At 36.7% G+C, this 26,162-nt stretch overlaps 1 protein-coding gene across 8 annotated transcripts in view; it reads left to right on the top strand.

Annotated features, from left to right (window-relative positions):
- The window catches only part of LRRC49 (leucine rich repeat containing 49), a 154,987-nt gene that overhangs the window by 103,439 nt on the left and 25,386 nt on the right, over positions 1-26,162 (top strand). For all 8 annotated transcript variants that reach the window (XM_043470946.1, XM_043470942.1, XM_043470944.1 and 5 more), the window contains 2 exons: positions 2,185-2,345; positions 24,795-25,032. In XM_043470946.1, the coding sequence (XP_043326881.1) occupies positions 2,185-2,345; positions 24,795-25,032 (399 nt within the window). The remainder of the gene's footprint in view (positions 1-2,184; positions 2,346-24,794; positions 25,033-26,162) is intronic.

The following is a 26,162-nucleotide window of genomic DNA, read 5'->3' on the forward strand; positions in this document are numbered from 1 at the left end:
CAAGTGGCAGAAGCTGAAAGTTGGCATCTTCTAAAATAACTATCATTTTAACACAAATTTGACAGACTGTCCTGTAGCTATAGTCATTGTACTAATATTGTACTAATTGTACAATATTGTACTAATATGCCAGATGCATCCATGATCTTTGAACATAAAAGTTTTTGGGGGGAACCCTCTTTTGCCTTACAGAATCTTAGTCTTTCCTTTGTTCTTTTTCCTGCTCCACAGGCACTTAGAGCCCTTGTTGGCCCCTCTAGCCAGCTGGTGATCCCCACCTGACCCCAGATCACTCTTGTTTTAAACTATATCTTCCCTTTTTTGACCTCAGTGAAAATACCCATTTTCTTTGTCAGCCTGGTGTTGATCTGATTTTAACAACCCAATTAAAGAAAGCTTAACTTTGGGATTGGTATAGTAAAGTGTTTGCATTTTCAGAGTATCTTGTTATAAATTTAACATCCTGAGTGGTGTAAACTTTTGTGCCTTTTTTTAAGCACTACTATATCTACCTCATTAAGGATATTTATTTTTGCCAACTCCAAGTCAGCCAGAAAGCCACATGCATGGCATCGGCATGATAGCCATCTACCATTAACTCACTGCCCCTGCCTCTTTCAAAATAGCCTTGGGGAAAAAAAAAAAGCAAAATAGCCATGGCACTGAGTGAAAATAATGGTATTGTGTAGATTAAGAATTGGGTTGTCCCAAGTCATCTGCAAATAACTGAAATAGAATCCTTTAAGATAAGATGCCTCCTTATCATAGATTTGGGGGGGAAATTTATAGTAGAATGTCAAATGCCTACTTGCTTTAGATAAGAACATACATAAAATGTCAAGAAGTCTCAGAAGTATACACATACTAAGTGGAACCCATTTAATTATATAAACACATTTCAAATACCAAGCAATAGAAAAAAGAATCCATGTTTAAGACATTTTTAAATGCAGAAATAGAACTTTAAAAATGTTTAGTTTTAATTAAGCTTTGTCACCAGTTTTCATTCCTATCCAGTGCCATTTCTGCATCTAAAATTTTAGACAGGCAAAGAGGTGAATCTAAACATAAGTATTACACATGTGTGAATGCACTGAGGGAGTAGGCAAAGAGTCTTCCTGACAGCTTTTACTGCTTCCAAAGGGAGCAGGTGAAGAGGGTCAGTGTCACACAGATGGTTTCTACTAGATGATTGTTCTCTGAGTAAAGATAAAAGGGAAAGTGTCTATTTTCAGCACTCTGATTTAATCAACTTGCCATCTAGAAGTTGTGTTGGTCACTCAGTTATGTCCGACTCTTTGCAGCCCCATGGACTGTAACCTACCAGGATCCTCAGTCCATGGGATTCTCCAGGCAAGAATACTGGAGTGGGTTACCATTTCCTCCTCCAGGGAATCCTCCCTACCCAGGGATGGAACCTGGGTCTTCTGCATTGTGGGCAGATTCTTCACCATCTGAGTCATGAGGTTTGATAATGGATAATCTAAGATCTACTAGTTATCTAGAAATGTTTGAACCTAATACAATTTCTTTTAATAGTCTGTATATGATTGTTAATTTTCAGACATTGTAATTTATGCTGTGAAGCTTAGAACACTGCTCAATCTCTCCTTTCTTCCCCGCCCCCAGATCACTCCACCATATTTCCCATAATTATTGGTTAGAAAGATTAAAATATTGTCAGTTTTTCTTACTATCTTTAAGCACAAAGACATAACTTAAACTTCACGTAACACTTGAGTCCCCTGGAGGAGGAAATGGAAACCTACTCCATTGTTCTTTCTTGGACAATCCCATGGACAAAGGAGCCTGGCAGGCTACAATCCATGGGTTGCAAAGAGTGGGACATGATTAAAGCAGCTTAGCATACATGCAAACAAAACACTTGAATATATAAATTTCTGTCAAATTAAACTTGCAAATAGTGAATTTTCTTATGTCCAGTGGGAGTAATTGTTATTTGTATATACTTTTTTAAGAATGATAGAGCATTTTTGAGATGTTTGAATGCATAGGTTGAATAAAGGCTGCTTATACTGTGTTTTAGAATACATATTTGGTAGCTGCTTTAAGTAATTGACTCCTTTTAAAGATGTGATAAGTAGTACAAACAATATGCTCCTTGGATTCTCCTGCTACAAAAATTGCATTATGTAATTCTTGTCACAATGAACTTTTTCATAGGAGAAGAAAAGGTTAACAATTAACAATGTAGCTCGAAAGTGGGACTTGCAACAACATCGAATAACCAGTATTGCTATAAATCAAGATAGAAGAGATTCTGACTCTCAGGACCACTGTCAGAACGATGGAAGCACCGTCTCTACATTTCCAGAGGAAGCAGGGTATGCAGTGGTATTCTTTCCGGATATTAGTATCTTTGGAGAAATGAATTTGGAGCAGAAATGGGAAAATATTTTACATATGATTATTTTAAAATAGTTTTCTTAAGAAAGCCTACTGAAATTAGCAATAGGTTTTAAAAGTTAAGGTGGAAATATTGAAAATATAAAATTGCTCCTAATTTAAAAACCCTTTAGTAGTTTCTTATTTTTATTAGGAATAAATCTAGATTACTTAATAGCCTATAAGGGCATCTACCCACCTTACCTATCTTGTCTCATAGTATCAGCCACTCTGTTCTTGTGCTGCAGCCTCAGTGATTCCCAATTTGGTTACCTCCTACCTTAGAACCCTTCTTCTACAAACAGATCTATTCTCCCCTGCCCTGCTTCCTTCACCCTACCCTGGCTAACTGCAATTCAGCCTGGAGGTCTTGACTTCCAACCTCACTTCCCCTGAAAAGTCTTTCCTAATGACTTCCCAGAGAGTAGGCTAGATCAGATACCTTTTTTTCTACTAGTACTCTGCACTTCCCCTTGTTAGCACTTATCATGACCATGATTAACCATTGGGTAGTTAGGAAAAAGGAGAAGAGGGCAGCAGAGGATGAGATGGTTGGATGGCATCACCAACTCAACGGACATGGATTTGAGCAAACTCCGGGAGATAGTGAAGGACACAGGGGCCTGTCATGCTATATAGTCCATGGGGTCGCAGAGTCGGACACATCTTAGCGACTGAACAACAACATGAAGTAGTTGTTTTGTATCTGTCTTCCCCACTAGATTGTAAAATCCTGATTGTGTTAACCTTTGTTGTTTCCCCAGTAGCTAGCACAAATCCTTACTCCGTAACTATCAGTGTTAAGCAATTTGGCATAAAACATAGTTACTTCAGTTACAATCTGTAGTATCTGTCTTTTCCAGTGGCTCACAGCCTTTTCCTTCTATGACATACAAATCATATAACACATATCCCTTGGTTTATGAACAAATCTGAGGACACTATCTAGGCTTAACATATTTTACTTCTGTTCATAAAGGCATACAAGAAGCAAGTCAATGAGAGGAATATAAAGCATATATAACTTTATAGTTTGTTTTATAATTAAAAAATGTGTGTGTATATATATGATTTAAAAAGAAAAGCTACAACTCAAAGATAGAATGCACTTCAGTTTTCATTTGATGCACAGTTATCTAATGACCTTAACCAAATTCTGAAACACATTTCAAACAAAATATAATATAGCTTTTATTTCAGTTTTTCAGCCAATATTCTTTCAGCTTTCCATATATGAAGAGTGTAATCAACAAGTCATTTAAGAGGAATTAGAATAATATTTTGGAAGTTTACTGTAGTTAGAATTTGACATATATCTTAAAGACAAATATACCTTAGCAATTTTAGTTATAAAATTAATTTATATTGACTAGCTTACCTCCTTCACCTCACTTGGGTATCTACATGTAGAGTTTCTTAGATCTTTCAGCTAGAAAAATAAGGAAACAAGAATTAACATTTTAATTAAGTGATAACTTATATAATGGCTATATCATTTATATTGCCCTGAAACTTTATTTAATATTATTTAAATGTCAAAATAATTCTACTTGTATATAACTATACTTTATAAAATTAAAACTTTATGTCATTGGGCTTTAGATTTATGAAATACTATCCATTAGTTCTGTTTCTGATTTATCTTTTCTTTAAAAATATTTTTTCTATCTTCCTTAAAAAGGATTCCTAGTTCCAAGTTTATCCAAATGACCTTATAAATTTTATTCTAAAATTTTAATAAGGTTTTAAAATTCCTTCTTTAATACATCAAATTTATTTTTATATATGCTGTTAGGTAAGAGTGTAACTTGATTTTATTCCAATTGACTAGTCAGTTTTCTAATAGCATTCCTCAATTAAATTATTCTCTTTTGTAATGGGAATGTCATTTTCATCTTATATTAAGTTCCATAAATACTGGATATATTTCTGAATTTTCTATTCCATTTCACTAACCTACTTATCTGTTTTAATGCCAATACCAGACTGTTTTGATTACTGTCATTTTATAGTTTTAATATCTAGTAAGGGAAATATGCTTTCACTATTCTTTTCAAAGTTTCAATTCTCATACACTTGTTCTTACATATGAGCTTTAAAGTCATTTAATATAAATGGAAAGTTAAGAATCTTTTTCAAATGGCATTTAAGTTGTTTATTTCAGTAGAATTAACATTTGTAAGATAATAAACCATCACTTTAAAAATCATGGTATATCTCTACATTTTTCAGTTATACTAGGGAGCTAACTGGGGAAGTGTTGAGCTGTTGAAGGAAAATTCTGAGGAACTGAAGGAAGTTATAGACCATGAAATTGTAACAGCTAGTCTGAATTGTTGAGCGAGTATTCCAGGAGTACAGAGTGACAAGATATATCAGTTGTTGTTCAGTCACTAAGTCGTGTCTTTGCAACCCCATGGATTGCAGAAAGCCAGGCTTCCCTGTGCTTCACTATCTCCTGGAGTTTGCTCAAACTCATGTCCATTGAGGCAGTTATGTCATCCAGCCATCTCATCCTCTGTCACACCCTTCTTCTCCTGCCCTCAATCTTTCCCAGCATCAGGGTCTTTTCCAATGAGTTGGATCTTCGCATCACGTGGCCAGAGTATTGGAACTTCAGCTTCAGCATCAGTCCTTACAGTGAATATTCAGGACTGATTTCCTTTAGGATGGACTGGTTTGATCTCCTTGCAGTCCAAGGGACTCTCAAGAGTCTCCTCCAGCACCACAATTCGAAATCATCAATTCTTCAGCTCTCAGCTTTTTTATGGTCCAGCTCTCACATCCATACATGACTAGTGGAAAAATCATAGCTTTGACTTTATGGACGTTTGTCAGCAAAGTGATGTCTCTGCTTTTTAATACACTGAAGGTTTGCTATAGGTATATCAGTAGAAAAGCTAAATATCTTAGAAAGAATAAGGAAATAAAGGATCAAAGATAAGGAATTAAAAAAATCAAGTATAATGTCAAAAGAAAGAAATGGTAGATCATATGGTCTAGGCTATTTTTAAATAATTAAAAAGTAGAAGGTTGCCAATGAATTGGGAGAAAATGTAGTATTTCTGGGACTAGAAGTCTAAATGAAATTAAAGATGAGAATTACATAAAGTAATAGGATTAGTAGTGAGCTGAACTAGTGGGAATTTATGGTCAAATTAAGTTTTTGAAGTTGAAGATTTTAGAGATGGAATATATTTTAGTAATAACATAAAAAACACTTTGGAGGCCACTATGGCCCTGGGAATGAGTTGTTGGAGAAGAGTAGAAATCAGTAAGGAGAGGAGAAGAAAGAAGATGAGTTGAAGTTATTATTGTGTGGACATTGAAGTTATTAATGGCAGAACTAGGTGTGGAACCAAGGGCCAGAGTATTCGGTGGTGACCAGCGTTATCTCCTTCCAATCTCAGCCATGCATCCTATGCCCTTATCACAGAGATGTTCACTGTTCACTTTTTACTAGTGTTGACAGCAGCAGTGATTGCGGAAGTGTCATTGTTAATTAATTGATTCTTTTACCTGGCAAAACTATCTCTGATTGCTGGACTCTGACTATTAGGCAGACTGATAGGTAGACTCCAGACTATTAATGTGACTTTCCTGACACTCTAAACTTTTAAAACAACTTTTTCCCCAAAATTTTGTGACCCTCTAAAAAGCAATTGGTTCTAAGAGAAAGAAGTATCTGCTAGTGAAAATTACTATGACTTAAAATTGCTGCCAAAAGTTTCAGAACTTTTATTAGGAGTTCCACAAAGCCAGAGGCTTTTTAAGGAAAGAGCACAAATGAAGAATTTGGAAGAGATGGGAAAATTGATGTGTGGGTTCAATGCAGAGGATGTGGAGAGCAGTAATGCATTATTAGGAAAGAGATCCACAGTTTCTGGCAAAAATTTCTACGGTTATAAGTTCAAAGTGCCATGGAGACATGATTACATTATCATGGTCTGACCCTTTTTGATAATCTAAAAACTTTTAATTCAAGGAGACACAACTGACATTTATCTATGAAGTCAGAAAAGTAAAACTTTAGAGCTAGACAAGAAATTATTAGTAGAGACTATAATGCAAAATCACAACTTATAGTAGTTGGAGGTCTTTTTTTTTTTCAGTTGGCTTGTGGTTATGTGATTCCTGTAAAATCTGTTACATTGGAAAGGTAGGAATATTTCTTAAAGAGCTTATTTTACCTTGTATATGCCTATAGGAAGGACTGTTAAACAGAGAATCCAGATTGACTTTTTGAACTTCGAGTTCTTATTTTGCTTGAACATGCCGCACCAGTTGACATAGTTGTTACTCATTGTTGATAGGATCTTTGCATTAATATTCTTGAGAGCACATTCACTTGATTTTCCTTTTACCTATGTGGCTACTCTTTTTTATTTAATTTTAACTTTTAATTATTTGTTTATTTAAAAATTTTTTAATTGGAGTATAGTTGATTTACTGTGTTGTGTTAGTTTCAGGTGTACATCATAGTGAATCAGTTATACATACACATATATCCACTCTTCTTTAGATTTTTTTCCCATATAGGCCATTACAGAATATTGAGTAGAGTGTGCTATATGGTAGGTCCTTATTAGGTACCTATTTTATATATATATATATATATATATATAGTGGTGCATGTATATATCCTCATTCCCTCCCTCTCTCCTTTCCCCCTGGTAATTATAAGTTTGTTTTCTACACCTGTAACTCTGTTTTGTAAATAAGTTAATTTGTACCATTTTTTAAAAGATTCTACGTATGAGCAATATCAAATAGTGTTTGTCTTTGGCTGACTTCACTTAACATGACAATCTCTCGGTCCATCCATGTTGCGGCAGTTGGCTTTATTTTGTTGTTTTTTATGGCTGACTACTCTTTAAGTGGGTTTTCCTGGTGGCTCAGTTGGTAAAGAATCTGCCTGCAATGCTGGAGACCTGGGTTCGATCCCTGGGTTGGGAAGATCCCCTGGAGAAGGGAACAGCTACCTACTCCAGTATTCTGGCCTGGAGAATTCCATGGACTGTATAGTCCATGGGGTCACAAAAAGTCTGACACAACTAAGCAGCTTTTACTTTCACTCTTTTAAGTATATCTTGCTGACTCCATTTCTACCAAATCTTTGACTGTATATCAGATTGATCAGTGGGTCAAGAAGATCCCCTGGAGAAGGGAATGACTCCCCCTCCAGTTTTCTTGCCTGAAGAATGTCATGGACAGAGGAGCCTGGAGGGCTACAGTTCATGGGGTTGCAAAAGAGTCAGACACCACTGAGTGACTAACATTTTCACTAAGGAATATAACTGATATCTTAATATTTAACGGTTTAGTTTGCATTAATACCCAATTTAGTTGTATTAATTTGTAAACACTTTGCTCTCATATAGCTCCAAATTTTGTCTTTATACATTGTGTGGACATTAACATAGATTTATAGGTACTGTTTTATGCATTTGTCTATTAAATCATACAAGAATAAAGAGGAGTTACCAACTAAAAATACAGTGACACTGGATTCTATATTTATCTGTATAATTATCTGTTCTAGTATTCTTTGTTTCTTCATGTGACTCTGAGTTATGGTTCAGGTTCCTCTCATTTCAATGTAAAGGACTACTTTAGAATTTTTTTATAGAGCAGGTATACTAGCAATGAACTCTCACAATTTTTGTTTATCTAGAAATGTCTTAATTTCTCCCTCAGATTTGAAGTACAATTTTGCTGGATACAGAATTCTTGGTTAACAGTTTTTGGGTTTTTTTTCCTTTCAATATGCCATCCCACTGCCTCTGTCTTCCATGGTTTCTGATGAGAAGTTGGCTATTAATCTTATTGAAGATTCTTTTTATTAATATAGGACTAGTCATTTGTCTCTTGTTGCTTTTAAGAATCTCTGTTTGTCTTTGTCGTTCCAGTTGGAGTTGATGTTTAGAGTCTTCTTGGGTCTTTTCTGAGCATAAATGTGGACATAAGTGTCACCCTGTAGATTCCCTGGAATACACAGGAGCTCCTCAAAGTCCTTCTTCCCATAAATATCTTCTTCCCCAGCCTCTTGTTTCTCAGTCCTTTTGGTCTATCTATTGTTTGCCCTATGTGGCAGCAGCTGAACACATTTTTGCCTTTAAATACTTTTGAAAACTGCCACCCAGGAAGTTACCTCAGCTATGGGGAGGCTCAGAGGCAGGGAAACAAAGGCACGTCCTTGAGCTGATCCTTTGGTGAGCTACTAGGCATGTCAAAACGTATAACCACAATTTTTTATAGTAAGATATGTATTGCTTCCTCTGGTACCAGCAACCCCCACAAGGAATGTGAGCTGTCATGTTCAAGGCTGCCACTGAGCTGGGAAGTAGGGGATGGTAACAGGGTAAGCTCAAATGCCGCAGAATGGTCTTAGTAAAAATCAGCATTATTTTTCTTCATTAATCATTCCCCTGGTTGTTGTAATATTTCTTAGATTCCAGAGTTCTGAAAAAGTTGATTCTGACAGTTTTTGCTATCACATTTGTTGCCTTTGTGGAGAGATGGAGGTTCAGACTTCCCTCTCCTGCCCTTTTCTCTCCTTTGGTACTCTAATTTTGTATTCTATGAACTATACTTTTATATTTCAAGATCGGTATCATTTATATTTGTTCTATAGCCATTACATTTGTCAGTTGGTAGCTTCTGAAGATCAGCTCAACTGGTAAAGAATCTGCCTGCAATGCAGGAGACCCCAGTTTTATTCCTGAGTGGGGAAGATCTCCTGGAGAAGGGATAGGCCACACACTCTTGTATTCTTGGGCTTCCCTGGTGGCTCAGATGGTAAAGAATCTGCTTTCATTGGGGGAGACCTGGGTTTGATCCCTGGGTTGGGAAGATCCCCTGGAGAAGGGAATACCCATACCAGTATTCTTGCCTGGAGAATTCCATGGACAGAGGAGCCTGGCGGGCCACAGTCCATGGGATTGCAAAGAGTTGGACACAACTGAGTGACTTGCACTCGCACTTTCAAAGATTGAAAACTGATAATGTGTTTAAATTTCTGTGATTATATAATTATCATGTAACTATTTTTTACTTGAGAGTCCAGTTGTATACTTATATCTTATTTTCTGCTTCCTAAACCATTCAAGAAAACTAGTCCTAGTATCAGATTCAAAGGTTACACTTCAAAGTTTGTTCAAAATCATGCCACAGGTTAGTTTGCTTCATATTTGGGCCATGCCTTTCTTACATAGTTGGCTTTTATCTGGGCTTTCTGATGGCCTGTTTTTGTTTGTTTAACAAAGAGATTTGTGCTTCCTTTGCCACATTCCAGTTTCTTTGAACTTCTTATTTGTCTATTAAATAGACTCCACTCTTTTTGAAGCCTGCTAGCTCCCTGACCTAATTTAATCTCACTATCTCCTTTTGAACCATTGTTTACAGTTTATTATTTTACATCATATTACTAGTAGTATTTACTTTTTACTTGGATTATGTGTCCTCAAGTACTTCTGTCCTTTCAACTTCTAGATGGTAGAATTCCTCTGACTTTAGTCCTGAGCTTTCTTTTCTCTCTCTGCTTTCCCCCTAAGCAATATCATGTATTTGTTTGACTTTAAATACCATTTGTATTTTGAAGATACCAATATGTATGTCTTTTCTTCTATGGTTTACCCATTTGGATTGTATTTAAGGGTAAAATAATTTTTTTACTACACTGAGATTATAAAAATATTCTCCCATTTTGTCTTCCTAAAGGTTAAAATTTAGCCTATCATATTTTAGTCTTTATTACATCTGAAATTGATTTGTAAGTTTGAGGTTGGATTGAATTTCCTTGTTTTTCCCTGTAGGAATAACCAGTTGCTCCAGTGTGATTTGTTGAGTATTCTTTCCTTTTCCAAATCAGCTGCAATGCCCCTCTGCCTGCTTTATTGGCAGTGGAAGAAGGAAGTAGTAGGGTCCTTGCAGGTCTTCAGTTAATGCCCCTCCCTGTGTTAGTCTCACTTCTCACTCCCACCTTCCATCATCTCTCTGTTCATTCCTTTCCAAAGTTTGGGCATTGTGACTGACATTTTTGTTCTTGTCTCCACTTCATATTCAAAGCTATGGTTTCCTTTGTCCTTCCTCACTCAAAATTCTTCACCTTCCAGCTTCCAGAAATTTGCTGAAACTTCTTGCTAAAGATTGTCTCCCCCTTGTCCTCTTTACTTGTTGTTATTGTGAGTTTGTGACCTTTTAATTACCTTAATGGGGTCTTGGAGGGAGAGGTTTCAAACACATGCTAATTCTATCAACTATTTTATCTGAAAGCACAAAGTGAAACATTTTAAGTAGTTAGAAGTTTTATTACTACATTCTCTGTAAGTCTTTAAAAATATAGTTAAATTTCATCTTTCAGGAATGATATTATCCTGGCTCTATCTGAAGTGGAAAGTCAGAGGGCCACAGAGTCTCTTCCTTAGGGTTCTGATTTGCTTTTTTAATGCTTCATAAGATTTTCCATTTTTAACAATCCCATTTATGGTCTTTAGTATTTCATAATGCCAAAAAAGTGGCTAATTCTTGTGTTATAATGTGTGTGACCTTTGACTTATGGGTGTGTAACTGAATGCCTGGAAAATAAGTATCCATGAAAAAAATTATAGTCATATAAAGGGAAGAAATCCTGTAAAACTGTGGTATATCCCATTAATGATTTCACTGTTCACTGTACTTGGGACAGCTCTATAGTAAAATGACATATTACAGGTTTCTTTCCCCTGCCAGAAATGGGAAAGTACGTGGTGTAATGTTTTCTTTGCTTACATTGGATGCACACAGTGAAGCTGGTTTATTTTCGGTCATTTCCTGTCTACGAACAGTGTGGTATTTTAGCCAACACTACTATAATAAAATATAATGCATAAAACGAATTTCCACACCTATGAATGTTGTAATAGAAATTCATAAAATACATTATTATAGGAATCAGCACCACTTATTCATTGGAAAAAGAATCTTCCGAAATATTTTAAGTCTTTCTATTTTAGCTTATTATAGAATGCATAAAGATTTAAAAAAAAAAAACAACCTGTGATCCTCTGAAATAGTGTCTTTCCTCTCCACTTAGGCATTTAAGAGTATATTCTCCATTTAGCCTGGTTTCTGGGACTTATTACTTTATTGCATTAAGTTAATCATCTAGTTTAAGAGTCCTTTACTAATCAGGAAGGTGTAGAATATTTTTCTGATTCATTCTTATATAAAGCTTGAGTTGGATTAATGAACACTTGGACTTGGAATTAACTTCTAAAAATCTTTAAGAGAATTCCTATTTGATGGCAGACTGCCTTACTGTTATATAAATAGTACTTGAATTGGGAAATATACATTGAAATGTGTTGCACTTCATGGAAAAACAAATTATAAAGCATGGATCCTCTGTAGAGGAATACCACATTTCTTAAAGCGTGAATTTAGCCTTGATAGGGGTAAAACCTAGGCCAGGTTGACTCCATCACCTGCTCTAAACCTTTTGAATCCTCCCTGTCGTTCCTTCCCCACAGTCCCTAAGTCCTACTTTTATGGTCTCTTAAATACCTGGTATATCTGTTTTCCTTTATTAATGATTATTATTAAAATCATTAATGAAGTAAGCATTAAGTATGGTTTAGAACTGATCTCTAGGTCAGGAAGGTCCCCTGGAGAAGGAAATGGCAACCCACTCCAGTATTTTTGCCTGGGAAATCCCATGGACAAAGGAGCCTGGTGGGCGACAGTCCAGGGGGTCACAAGCATCAGACACGACTTGGTGACTAAACCACCACCACCATGTGGTTTAGAATATTATTTCTAGTCTTAATAACAACCCTGAAAAAATATGTATTATGATCAATATTTTACATACAAGGAAACTAAAACGACAAAGAAATTCAGTAACTTGCTCCAAAAGTCATCTATTTATTCTGGCAAATCTAGGATTCAAACTAAGTTCTATCTTATTTTCTTGCCAGTGCCTTTTCCACTGCTTGATGCCTTCTTTTTTGTTATATAACCTAGCTGACACTATTGCACTAGTCTTCCTACTAACCTCCCTCATTCAGTCTCTCCTTGCTACCTACTTCTCCACAAAATTGACCAATTTATCTATCTCGAGTAGGTCCTTGAGGGCAGGGAACATATCTTATTCATCTTTTTATTCCCAGCCACAGAACCAAGCTCCATGCATGGCACACTTCAGTTCAGTTCAGTTCAGTTGCTCAGTCGTGTTCGACTCTTTGCAACCTCATGAACCTCAGCATGCCAAGCCTCCCTGTCCATCACCAACTCCTAGAGTCCACCCAAACCCATGTCCATCGAGTCGGTGATGCCATCCAACCATCTCATCCTCTGTCATCCCCTTCTCCTCCTGCCCTCAATCTTTCCCAGCATCAGGGTCTTTTCCAGTGAGTCAGCTCTTCGCATTAGGTGGCCAAAGTATTGGAGTTTCAGTTTCAACATCAGTCCTTCCAATGAACACCCAGGACTGATCTCCTTTAGGATGGACTGGTTGGATCTCCTTGCAGTCCAGGGGACTCTCAAGAGTCTTCTCCGCACCACACTTCAAAAGCATCAATTCTTCGGTGCTCAGCTTTCTTCACAGGCCAACTCTCACATCCATACATGACCACTGGAAAAACCATAGCCTTGACTAGACAGACCTTTGTTGGCAAAGTAATGTCTCTGCTTTTTAATATGCTATCTAGGTTGGTCATAGCTTTCCTTCCAAGGAGCAAGCATCTTTTAATTTCATTGCTGCAATCACCATCTGCAGTGATTTTGGAGCCCAGAAAAATAAAGTCAGCCACTCTTCCACTGTTTCCCCATCTATCTGCCATGAAGTGATGGGACTGGATGCCATGATCTTAGTTTTCTGAATGTTGAGCTTTAAGCCAACTTTTCACTCTCGTCTATCACTTTCATCAAGAGGCTGTTTAGTTCTTCTTCATTTTCTGCCATAAAGGTGGTGTTATCTGCATATCTGAGGTTATTGATATTTCTCCCAGCAATCTTGATTCCAGATGTGCTTCATCCAGCCCAGCATTTCTCATAATGTACTCTGCATATAAGTTAAACAAGCAGGGTGACAATATACAGCCTTGATGTACTCCTTTTTCTACTTGGAACCAGTCTGTTGTTCCATGTCCAGTTCTAACAGTTACTTCCTGACCTGCATACAGGTTTCTCAAGAGACAGGTCAGGTGGTCTGGTATTCCTGTCTCCTTGAAGAATTTTCCACAGTTTATTGTGATCCACAGTCAAAGGCTTTGGCATAGTCAATAAAGCAGAAATAGATGTTTTTATGGAACTCTCTTGCTTTTTTGATGATCCAGTGGATGTTGGCAATTTGATCTCTGGTTCCTCTGTCTTTTCTAAAACCAGCTTGAACATCTGGAAGTTCACAGTTCACATATTGCTGAAACCTGATTTGAAGAATTTTAAGCATTACTTTACTAGTGTGTGAGATGAGTGCAATTGTGTGGTAGTTTGAGCATTCTTTGGCATTGCCTTTCTTTGAGGTTGGAATGAAAACTGACCTTTTCCAGTCCTGTGGCCACTGCTGAGTTTTCCATATTTGCTGGCATGTTGAGTGCAGCACTTTCACAGCATCATCTTTCAGGATTTGAAATAGCTCACCTGGAATTCCATCACCTCCACTAGCTTTGTTCGTAGTGATGCTTCCTAAGGCCCACTTGACTTCACATTCCAGGATGTCTGGCTCTAGGTGAGTGATCACACCATTGTGATTATCTGGGTCATGAAGATCTTTTTTGTACAGTTCTGTGTATTCTTGCTACCTCTTCTTAATATCTTCTGCTTCTGTTAGGTCCCTACCATTTCTGTCCTTTATTGAACCCATCTTTGCATGAAATGTTCCCTTGGTATCTCTGATTTTCTTGAGAGATCTCTAGTCTTTCCCATTCTATTCAGTTCAGTTCAGTCGTTCAGTCGTGTCTGACTCTTTGCAACCTCATGAATCGCAGCACGCCAGACCTCCCTGTCCATCGCCAACTCCCAGAGTTTACTCAAACTCATGTCCATCGAGTTGGTGATACCATCCACCCATCTCATCCTCTGTCGTCCCCTTCTCCTCCTGCCCCCAATCCCTCCCAGCATCAGGGTCTTTTCAAATGAGTCAGCTCTCTGCATCAGGTGGCCAAAGTATTGGAGTTTCAGCTTCAACATCAGTCCCTCCAATGATCACCCACGACTGATCTCCTTCAGAATGGACTGGTTGGATCTCCTTGCAGTCCAAGGGACTCTCAAGAGTCTTCTCCAACACCACACTTCAAAAGCATCAATTTTTCAGCGCTCAGCTTTCTTCACAGTCCAACTCTCCCATCCATACATGACCACTGGAAAAACCATAGCCTTGACTAGATGGACCTTTCTTGGCAAAGTAGTGTCTCTGCTTTTTAATATGCTGTCTATGTTGGTCATAACTTTCCTTCCAAGGAGTAAGCATCTTTTAATTTCATGGCTGCAATCACCATCTGCACTGATTTTGGAGCCCAAAAAAATAAAGTCTGACACTGTTTCCACTGTTTCCCTATCTATTTCCCATGAAGTGATGGGACCAGATGCCATGATCTTAGTTTTCTCATTCTATTGTTTTCCTCTATTTCTTTGCATTGATCGGTGAGGAATGCTTTCTTATCTCTCCTTGCTATTCTTTGGAACTCTGCATTTAAATGGGTATATCTTTCCTTTTCTCCTTTGCTTTTCGCTTCCTGTCTTTTCACAGCTATTTGTAAGGTCTCCTCAGACAGCTATTTTGCTTTTTTGCATTTCTTTTTCTTGGGGATGGTCTTGATTCCTGTCTCCTGTACAATGTCATGAACCTCCAACCATACTTCATCAGGCACTCTATCAGATCTAGTCCCGTAAATCTATTTCTCACTTCCAGTGTATAGTCATAAGGGATTTGATTTAGGTCATACCTGAATTGTCTAGTGGTTTTCTCCACTTTCTTCAATTTCAGTCTGAATTTGGCAATAAGGAGTTCATGATCCAGCATGGCACACTGGAGATGCGTAAAAACTTGCATTGAATATGGTTCTGTTACATTTTTATTTAAAAATCTTTTTCTGCTCCTCAAACTTGTAAGATAAAATCTGATTTTTTTACTTCATCTTCAACTTCTACTCCCCTATGTATTTTAGTGTTTAATTTCTTAATTTCAGTGTTCCATCCATATTGAAATTGTTTTTAACTGAGTGTGTTGTAATTAGGCTTCTGTGCCTTTCTTCCTTCTTTTTTTCTTACATAAAATATGCTTCTTCCTTCTACTTCTGATAAAATTCTACTGTTTATCTTTCAAGGACCAGTTCAAATATCAATACTACCTTCTTCTGAAACCTGACTTCTCTGCACTAGCACAATTAGTCATTTTTCCTCTGCATTTCCGTAACATATTGCTTAAATATTCATTGTTTGATAATAAGCATATTATATTAGTATTAATTTACATATTTATCTTGCTTTCCACCCTCATACAGAATGGGAGCTCCTTAAGGATAAGTAACTATTATCTTTGTATCCCCAATGTCTACCACAATACCTGACACAATACCTCTCCAGATTAACCTATTTGTTTAATGGAGTTGAGGTCTTTAGAAATTATACCCATTTGCTTATTAATTTAATTACAGAGTATTATTTGAGCGGTTATTTTTCTGGGACCATAAGTCAGTAAAAGTGAAGAAAGTTTTGACTTATCGAAAAACTTGCCCATGATTTCTGTTCTGATTGACTTTTTCAATGCAGATGAGCTGGTTGCCTAGGACAGAATTCTTAGGACAGTGCCCCGTATGCAGTGAACTTTCAGCAAATGTTTGGCCAATAAATGAATGATAGAGCAAAATAAATAATATGTATGTATGTTTGACTAAAAAGATATGGACATATCTGTTAGGCATACAAGAAAAACTGGAAGGAAAATCGCCAACATATGAACATGGGGAGAAAACTTCCTGAATTATTTTTTTATGGAAATCAGAGCACACTGTGCCTGAGGAACAGCTTCCTCTATTTCCTATTGGCCAGAGTTTGAAGCTGACCTTGAGCCTCATTCAGAAAATAACTGAAACATAATGATTAAAGGATTAATCCAAGAAGAAGATATAACAATTATAAATATATATGCACCCAATGCAGGAGCATTGCAATATGTAAGGCAAATGCTAACAAGTATGAAAGGGGAAATTAACAGTAACACAATAATAGTTGGAGACTTTAATACCCCATTCACACCTATGGATAGATCAAACTACACAGAAAATTAGCAAGGAAACACAAACTTTAAATGATACAATGGACCAGTTAGACCTAATTGATATCTATAGGACATTTCACCCCAAAACAATGAATTTCACCTTTTTCTCAAGTGCACATGGAACCTTCTCCAGGATAGATCACATCCTGGCCATAAATTTAGCCTTGGTAAATTCAGAAAAATTGAAATCATTCCAAGCATCTTTTCTGATCACAGTGTGCTAAGAATAGATGTTAACTACAGGGAAAAAACTATTAAAAATACAAACATATGGAGGCTAAACAACACGGTTCTGAATAACCAAAAAATCACAGAGGAATTCAAAATATGCATAGAAGTGAATGAAAATGAAAACACAACAACCCCAAACCTGTGGGATTCAGTAAAAGCAGTGCTAAGGGCAAGGTTCACAGCAATACAAGCTTACCTCAAGAAACAAGGGAAAAATCAGATAAATAACCTAACTCTACGCCTAAAGCAACTAGAAAAAGAAGAAATGAAGCACCCCAGGGTTAGTAGAAGTAAAGAAGTCATAAGAATTAGGGCAGAAATAAATGAAAAAGAAACAAAGGACACCATAGCAAAAATCAACAAAGCTAAATGGTTCTCTGAGAAGATAAATAAAATAGACAAACCATTAGCCAGACTCATCAAGGAAAAAAGGGATAAGAATCAAATCAATAAAATTAGAAATGAAAATGGGGAAATCACAACAGACAACACAGAAATACAAAGGATCATAAGAGACTATTATCAGCAACTACATGCCAATAAAATGGACAACCTGGAAGAAATGGACAAATTCTTAGAGAAGTGTAACTTTCCAAAACTGAACCAAGAATAAATAGAAAATCTTAACAGACCCATCACAAGCATGGAAATCAAAACTGTAATCAGAAATCTTCCAGCAAATAAAAGCCCAGGAGCAGATGGCCTCACAGCTGAATTCTACCAAAAATGTAGAGAAGAGCTAACACCTATCCTACTCAAACTCTTCCAGAAAATTGCAGAGGAAAGTAAACTTCCAAACTCATTCTATGAGGCCACCATCACCCTAATACCAAAACCAGACAAAGATGCCACAAAAAAGAAAACTACAGGCCAATATCACTGATGAACATAGATGTAAAAATCCTTAACAAAATTCTAGCAGACAGAATCCAACAACATATTAAAAAGATCATACATCATGACCAAGTGGTTTTATCCCAGGGATGCAAGGATTCTTCAATATCTGCAAATCAATCAATGTAATACACCACATTAACAAATTGAAAGATAAAAACCATGTGATTATCTCAATAGATGCAGAGAAAGCCTTTGATGAAATTCAACATCCATTTATGATAAAAAAAAAAAAACCCTCCAGAAAGTAGGCATAGAAGGAACATACCTCAACATAATAAAATCCATATATGACAAACCCACAGCAAGCATTATCCTCAATGGTGAAAAATTGAAAGCATTTCCCCTTAAATCAAGAACAAGACAAGGGTGCCCACTCTCACCACTACTATTCGACATAGTTTTGGAAGTTTTAGCCACATCAGTTAAAGAAGAAAAAGAAATAAAAGGAATCCAGATTGGAAAAGAAGAAGCAAAACTCTCACTGTTTGCAGATGACATGATCCTCTACATAGAAAACCCTAAACTCTCCATCAGAAAATTACTAGAGCTAATCAATGAATATAGTAAAGTTGCAGGATATAAAATTAACACACAGGAATCCCTTGCATTCCTATACACTAACAATGAGAAAACAGAAAGAGAAATTAAGGAAACAATTCCATTCACCATTGCAATGAAGAGAATAAAATACTTGGGAATAAAGCTACCTAAAGAAACAAAAGACTTATATATGGAAAACTATAACACACTGATGAAAGAAATCAAAGATGACACAGATAGATGGAGAAATATACCATGTTCATGGATCAGAAGAACCAATATAATGAAAATGAGTATACTACCCAAAGCAATCTGTAGATTCAATGCAATCCCTTTCAAGCTACTAACTTTATTTTTCAGATAACTAGAACAAATAATTTCACAATTTGTTTGGAAATACAAAAAACCTCAAATAGCCAAAGCAATCTTGAGAAAGAAGAATGGAACTGGAGGAATCAACCTGCCTGACTTCAGACTATACTACACAGCTCCAGTCAGCAAGGCAGTGTGGTATTGGCACAAAGAGAAAAATAGATCAATGGAACAAAATACAAAGCCCAGAGATAAATCCATGCACCTATGGACACCTTATCTTTAACAAAGGAGACAAGACTATACAATGGAGAAACACAATCTCTTTAACAAGTGGTGCTGGGAAAACTAGTCAACCACTTGTAAAAGAATGAAACAAGAACACTTTCTAACACCATACACAAAAATAAACTCAAAATGGATTAAAGATCTAAACGTAAGACCAGAAACTATTAAACTCCTAGAGGAAAACATAGGCAAAACACTCTCTGACATAAATCACAGCAGGATCCTCTATGACCCACCTCCCAGAGTAATGGGAATAAAAGCAAAAATAAACAAATGGGACCTAATTAACTTAAAAGCTTTTGCACAACAAAGGAAACTATAAGCAATGTGAAAAGACAGCCTTCAGAATGGAAGAAAATAATAGCAAAAGAAGCAACTGACTGAAAGAGTTAACCTCAAAGATATACAAGCAGCTCATGCAGCTCAATTCCAGAAAAATAAACGACCCAATCAAAAAATGGGCCAAAGAACTAAACCAACATTTCTCCAAAGAAGACATACAGATGGCTAACAAATACATGAAAAGATGCTCAATATCACTCATTATCAGAGAAATGCAAATCAAAGCCACAATGAGGTACCATCTCACGCCAGTCAGAATGGCTGCTATCCAAAAGCCTACAAGCAATAATGCTGGAGAGGGTGTGGAGAAAAGGGAACCCTCTTACACTGTTAGTGGGAATGCAAACTAGTACAGCCACTTTGGAGAACAGTGTGGAGATTCCTTAAAAAACTGAAAACATAAACCACAGCAAGATCCTCTATGACCCACCTCCCAGAATATTGGAAATAAAAGCAAAACTAAACAAATGGGACCTAATGAAACTTAAAAGCTTTTGCACTACAAAGGAAACTATAAGTAAGGTGAAAAGACAGCCCTCAGATTGGGAGAAAATAATAGCAAATGAAGACACAGACAAAGGATTAATCTCAAAAATATACAAGCAACTCCTGCAGCTCAATTCCAGAAAAATAAATGACCCAATCAAAAAATGGGCCAAAGAACTAAACAGACATTTCTCCAAAGAAGACATACAGATGGCTAACAAACACATGAAAAGATGCTCAACATCACTCATTATCAGAGAAATGCAAATCAAAACCACAATGAGGTACCATTACACGCCAGTCAGGATGGCTGCTATCCAAAAGTCTACAAGCAATAAATGCTGGAGAGGGTGTGGAGAAAAGGGAACCCTCTTACACTGTTGGTGGGAATGCAAACTAGTACAGCCGCTATGGAAAACAGTGTGGAGATTTCTTAAAAAACTGGAAATAGAACTGCCATATGACCCAGCAATCCCACTTCTGGGCATACACACTGAGGAAACCAGATCTGAAAGAGACACGTGCACCCCAATGTTCATCGCAGCACTGTTTATAATAGCCAGGACATGGAAGCAACCTAGATGCCCATCAGCAGATGAATGGATAAGGAAGCTGTGGTACATATACACCATGGAATATTACTCAGCCGTTAAAAAGAATTCATTTGAATCAGTTCTAATGAGATGGATGAAACTGGAGCCCATTATACAGAGTGAAGTAAGCCAGAAAGATAAAGAACATTACAGCATACTAACACATATATATGGAATTTAGAAAGATGGTAACGACAACCCTATATGCAAAACAGAAAAAGAGACACAGAAGTACAGAACAGACTTTTGAACTCTGTGGGAGAAGGTGAGGGTGGGATGTTGCGAAAGAACAGCATGTATATTATCTATGGTGAAACAGGTCACCAGCCCAGGTGGGATGCATGAGACAGGTGCTCGGGCCTGGTGCACCGGGAAGACCCAGAGGAATCGGGTGGAGAGGGAGGTGGGAGGGGGGATCGGGATGGGGAATACGTGTAGATCTATTGCTGATTCATGCCAATGTATGACAAAACCCACTGGGAAAAAAAAAAACAAAAAAACTGAAAACAGATATTCCATATGACCCAGCAATCCCACTGCTGGACATACACACCGAGGAAACCAGAATTGAAAGAGACACGTGTACCCTGATGTTCATCACAGCACTGTTTACAATAGGTAGGACATGGAAGCAACCTAGATATTCATCAGCAGATGAATGGATAAGAAAGTTGTACTTATACACAATGGAATATTACTCAGCTATTAAAAAGAATACATTTGAATCAGTTCTAATGAGGTGGATGAAACTGGAGCCTATTATACAGAGTGAAGTAAGTCAGAAAGAAAAACACCAATACAGTATACTAACACATATATATGGAATTTAGAAAGATGATAACGATGACCCTATATGCAAGACATCAAAAGAGACACAGATATATTGAAGTCTTTTGGACTCTGTGGGAGAAGGTGAGGGTGGGATAATTTGAGAGAATAGCATTGAAACATGTATATTATCATATGTGAAACAGATTGTCAGCCCAAGGGTGCTCAGGGCTAGTGCACTGGGATGACCCTGAGGGATGGGATGGGGAGGAAGTTGGAAGGGGGGTTCAGGATGGGAAACACATGTACGCCCATGGCTGATTCATGTCAATGTATGGTAAAAAAAACTACAATATTGTAAAGTAATTAGCCTCCAATTAAATAAATTAATTAATTAAAAAAATAAAGTTCATTCTTTTTAATTGAGGAGAAAAAAAAGAAAATAACTGAAAAAGGGTTGGTCCTGTAAGACCTATTTAACAGGTGCTTTGTTTCCTAGCTACAGCCCAGCAAACTTGCCATTTGCTTTCACTGAATGTCCATATGAAGTCTATAACAGTTGGAAATTACTTCTGCTTTGTTTTGGAGCTGTACAACTGTTTTGCTGAGGCTAGGCTTATTTATTATTTTACTTATTTTCTTAACAGTTTACTAAAAAACTTTTAAAGAAAATAACCATTTTCTAATAAAGGCATTTTATTTTGAATTTTATATTCTTAAACTTTTAATCATTTGGAAAAAAGAAACAAGACATGTTCAAACAGATGATGTAAAACAACACAACTTCTCATAGCTATGATTCAGCTTCTTTTGCTGAGTATCGTGGCCATCAGGCTTCACTACATTAACTAGCAAACTTTTTTTTGCCTTGACTTTACTTTTTCATTATGTGTGTTTGCCTAACCTGTAAGAACCGTCTTACTAACCCCTTAGCCTGTGTCTATGTCACCGACTCTGCCCCTTTGTTCAAACCACAGTTGATGTGTGGAACACCATTTTTAAGATTCAGTAGATACTCATAAGAAAATTCATAATTGTCTTATTCATTAATTCTTCAAAGAACTGTTTATTGAGCACAACATGTGCTAGGAGCTGTGCTAGGTGCTGACCTGCTACAGTGAATGTGACAGAGTTTGACCCTCAAGGATCACATTATTTAGTAAGAGAGACAGAGGGAAACAAGCAGTTGCAGTACAGTATGGCACGTGCTGTAACAGTGGTGTGCATTCTTTTCATAAAGCCATCTTTATTTCAGTGGTATTGAAATGTAACTCCTTTATCCTGTTCTAGAAATGATTATATGTTCTACAGGTTGTGTGTGCACTCAGTCGACTGCTCAGTCTTGCCCAACTCTTTGCCATCCTATGGACTATAGCCCACCAGGCTCCTCTGCCCATGGAATTTTCTAGGTAAGAATGCTGGAGTGGGGTGCCATTTCCTACTCCAGAGGATCTTCCAGACCCAGGGATCGAACCCATGTCTCTTGTGTGTCCAGCATTGGCAGGCAGATTGTTTATCACTAACACCACCTGCTCTACATAGCTCAACACAGTTATCACATAAACCACAATATAAGGAGCTCTTAATTCTCATCTTATTTTTGTTCTATTATTAACCATTACCTTTATAGGATTTTCATCTAAGATTATTCACACACCATTACTCATTAAATATTTGAATACTACTGTATAATAATCATTGCCATGAGCACTAACCTGGCAGAAATCAATCCTTTTTATATTTTCTTGGTCACATATTCACAGAGTTGATGGATGTTATTGCCCAATTTCTTATTGTGTTAACAAATATGTTACATGTTAACTGATGCCTATGGAATAAATACATGGAAATCTGGTAAAGCATGATAAACCAGCAAGGTGATGGTTTGTCAGTCTTACTCACAACATCAACATTATAAAACTTCTGAAGATCCTTAATAATGCAGTCATTTACATTGTGAAAAGCCCATTAACAGATTCCAGACCCTCCAAAGATGAAAAAATTTAGCCAAAATTGTAAACCCATAATTATGATTAAATATGAGAAGTGATGTATCAGAGGAGTATACAAAATTCTGTTGGAGTCCAAAGGAAGGCAAAACATTAATATGTTAGTAAGGGCAAATAAATACTGTTTAAAAACAAAATTCCATAATGAAAACAAAGCATTGTTTGAGTTTTGAGATTGAGTAACAAATAGTTATGTCTGTATTCATGAAGCAGAAAATTTGAGTTGGATCAAGCGGCTATGATTTTTCCAGTAGTCATGTATGGATGTGAGAGTTGGACTATAAAGAAAGCTGAGTGCCTAGGAATTGATGCTTTCAAACTGTGGTGTTGGAGAAGACTCTTGAGAGTCCCTTGGACTGCAAGGAGATCCAACCAGACCATCCTAAAGGAGATCAGTCCTGAATATTCATTGGAAGGACTGATGCTGAAGCTGAAACTCCAATACTTTGGCCACCTGATGCAAAGAACTGACTCATTGGAAAAGACCCTGATGCTGGGAAAGATTGAAGGCAGGAGAAGGGGACAACAGAGAATGAGATGGTTGGAGGCATCACCAACTCGATGGACATGAGTTTGAGCAAGCTCTGGAAGTTGATGATGGACAGGAAAGCCTGGCATGCTGCAGTCCACAGGGTCGCAAAGAGTCAGACACAACTGAGCGACTGAACTGAAACTATTTCTTTTCTTCAAGAGCATTCATTTAGGTAACCTTTTACAAAAGTGTGGCTCTAACTTTGAAAATATTAACAGTTATCATAGTCAGCAGAGTATGTGAAGTGATTTTGTATGTGTATGTAGTGGATTTTTTTTTATCATTTCATAGTTCAATACGGAGAGGAAGTCTTTGTTGATTTTGCTGCCTGTAACTGTAATATATATATATACTTCCATATTTTCAAACAACATTGAAATATTTTAAAAGGTGGAGTCAAAGTTACCCCTTAGTCCAGCTTCTGAGAGAGAAACTGTTGTTAGCAGTTATTATGTGAATTCCCAAGTATTTTACAAATGTAGTTTTATATTACATTGTTCTTACTATAGAAATATTATTCTGTAAAATACAGGTTTTTTCAGTCAGACAGTGGAATACTTTCCAGACTAGGAAAACTTACTTGTTTTGATATGCAGAAGTATCTATGCTATATTAAATGGATTCTTTTATTTTTTTTTTTAAAAACCTTTTTATTTTGTATTGGGGTATAGCCAGTTAACAATGTGATAGTTTCAGGTGAACAGTGAAGGGACTCAGCCATACATATACATGTATCCATTCTCTCCCAAGCTCCCGTCCCATCCAGGCTGCCACATAACACTGAGCAGAATTACATGTGCTGTATGTACAGTAGGTCCTTCTTGGTTACCTTAAATGTATTGTTTTAAAACTAAATAGAATATCAATTATCTTTCATCAGTATAAATAATTTGGGTTTAAAAGTAGTAATTTTTTGTTCACATGTGCCTCTTTCTAAATTAAAGTATATGACTATAGAATATAAAGCTTGCAGATGTACTATTGAAAATTAGTCTTTGGTGCTCTGGGTGTAATTATTGAAATAAAAAGAAATGGATATAAAATTTCAAATACCTTTTCCAACAGATCTTTATAATCTGTTATTTACTTTGCATGATAAAACTTTCATTAAGATTATATGATGGGTTTCCCAGGTCTCTGGACTCAGGACTCACCAGTACATTACAGGGTCTATCTGTCACAGACACACACCTTGTTGAAGTGGATGGAGACACGCTTTCCCTGTATGGCTCAGGAGCACTGGAATGTCTGGATCGGAACTGGAGTGTGCAAACAGCAGGAATGGTGACAACAGTGTCCTTCACTTTCATAGAATTTGATGAAATCGTCCAAGTGCTTCCCAAATTGAAGATTAAGTTTCCTAATTCTCTGGTAAACATTTCCTTTTTGTTGTATATTTGAATTCTTCTCAGTCATGACTTGTATATTCAGGCCAAAGACCTATTTTAACTTTTATTTATGCAATTTCTGTCTGGCAGGGAGGCTAAGTTCTTGTGTTGAATTTCTGAATCTGAGATTTAAATTAGTATTCATTAGTATTCATAAATGGCCTTGCAGTCTTCTGTTAATATTGGAAATTTTCTCTCTAGAAAATGCTTCCTTATGGAGTATGAGGGACCAATGTAATTTTATTCAAGTGGCATGCTTCTGCTTTGGGAAACTTTCAACAGGACCTCACTTAACTCTTCATTATATATTCATTTACTATACCTGGTATTAACAGGACAAGTATACTCACATATAATTTTTATAGTAGTCTGCTAACAACATTTAAAATCATTTTAATAGCTCATTAAAGTTACTTTGAGAAATTAGCCTTTTCCAGTTATGGTATTATTATATTAATTATTAGTATGAATTTGTGAAAGCTGTGATTTCTGAGTTCTCTCTTGAGTTTTTGTTATCATTTTGTTTTTCTCAATTAGCTAATGATTTCCCTCACCAACCCTTTTTTTAAAAATGTATTTATTTTAATTGGAGGCTAATTACTTTACAATATTGTAGTGATTTTTACCATACATTGACATGAATCATCCATGGGTGTACATGTGTTCCCCATCCTGAACCCCCTTCCCACCTCCCTCCCCATCCCATCCCATCCCTCAGGGTCATCCCAGTGCACCAGCCCTGAGCACCCTGTCTCATGCATTGAACCTAGACTGGTGATCTATTTCATATGCTAATATACATGTTTCAATACTATTCTCTCAAATCATCTCACCCTCACCTTTTCCCAGAGTCCAAAAGTCTGTTCTTTACATCTGTGTCTCTTTTGCTGTCTCGCATATAAGGTCATTGTTACCATCTTTCTAAATTCCATATATATGCATTAATATACTGTATTGGTGTTTTACTTTCTGACTTACTTCACTCTGTATAATAGGCTCCAGTTCCATCCACCCCATTAGAACTGATTCAAATGTATTCTTTTTAATAGCTGAGTAATATTCCATTGTGTATGTGTACCATAGCTTTCTTATCCATTCATCTGCCAATAGACA

Source organism: Cervus canadensis, chromosome 6 (genome assembly GCF_019320065.1).
Source record: "Cervus canadensis isolate Bull #8, Minnesota chromosome 6, ASM1932006v1, whole genome shotgun sequence".
In the NCBI taxonomy this organism is placed as follows: Eukaryota; Metazoa; Chordata; class Mammalia; order Artiodactyla; family Cervidae; genus Cervus; species Cervus canadensis.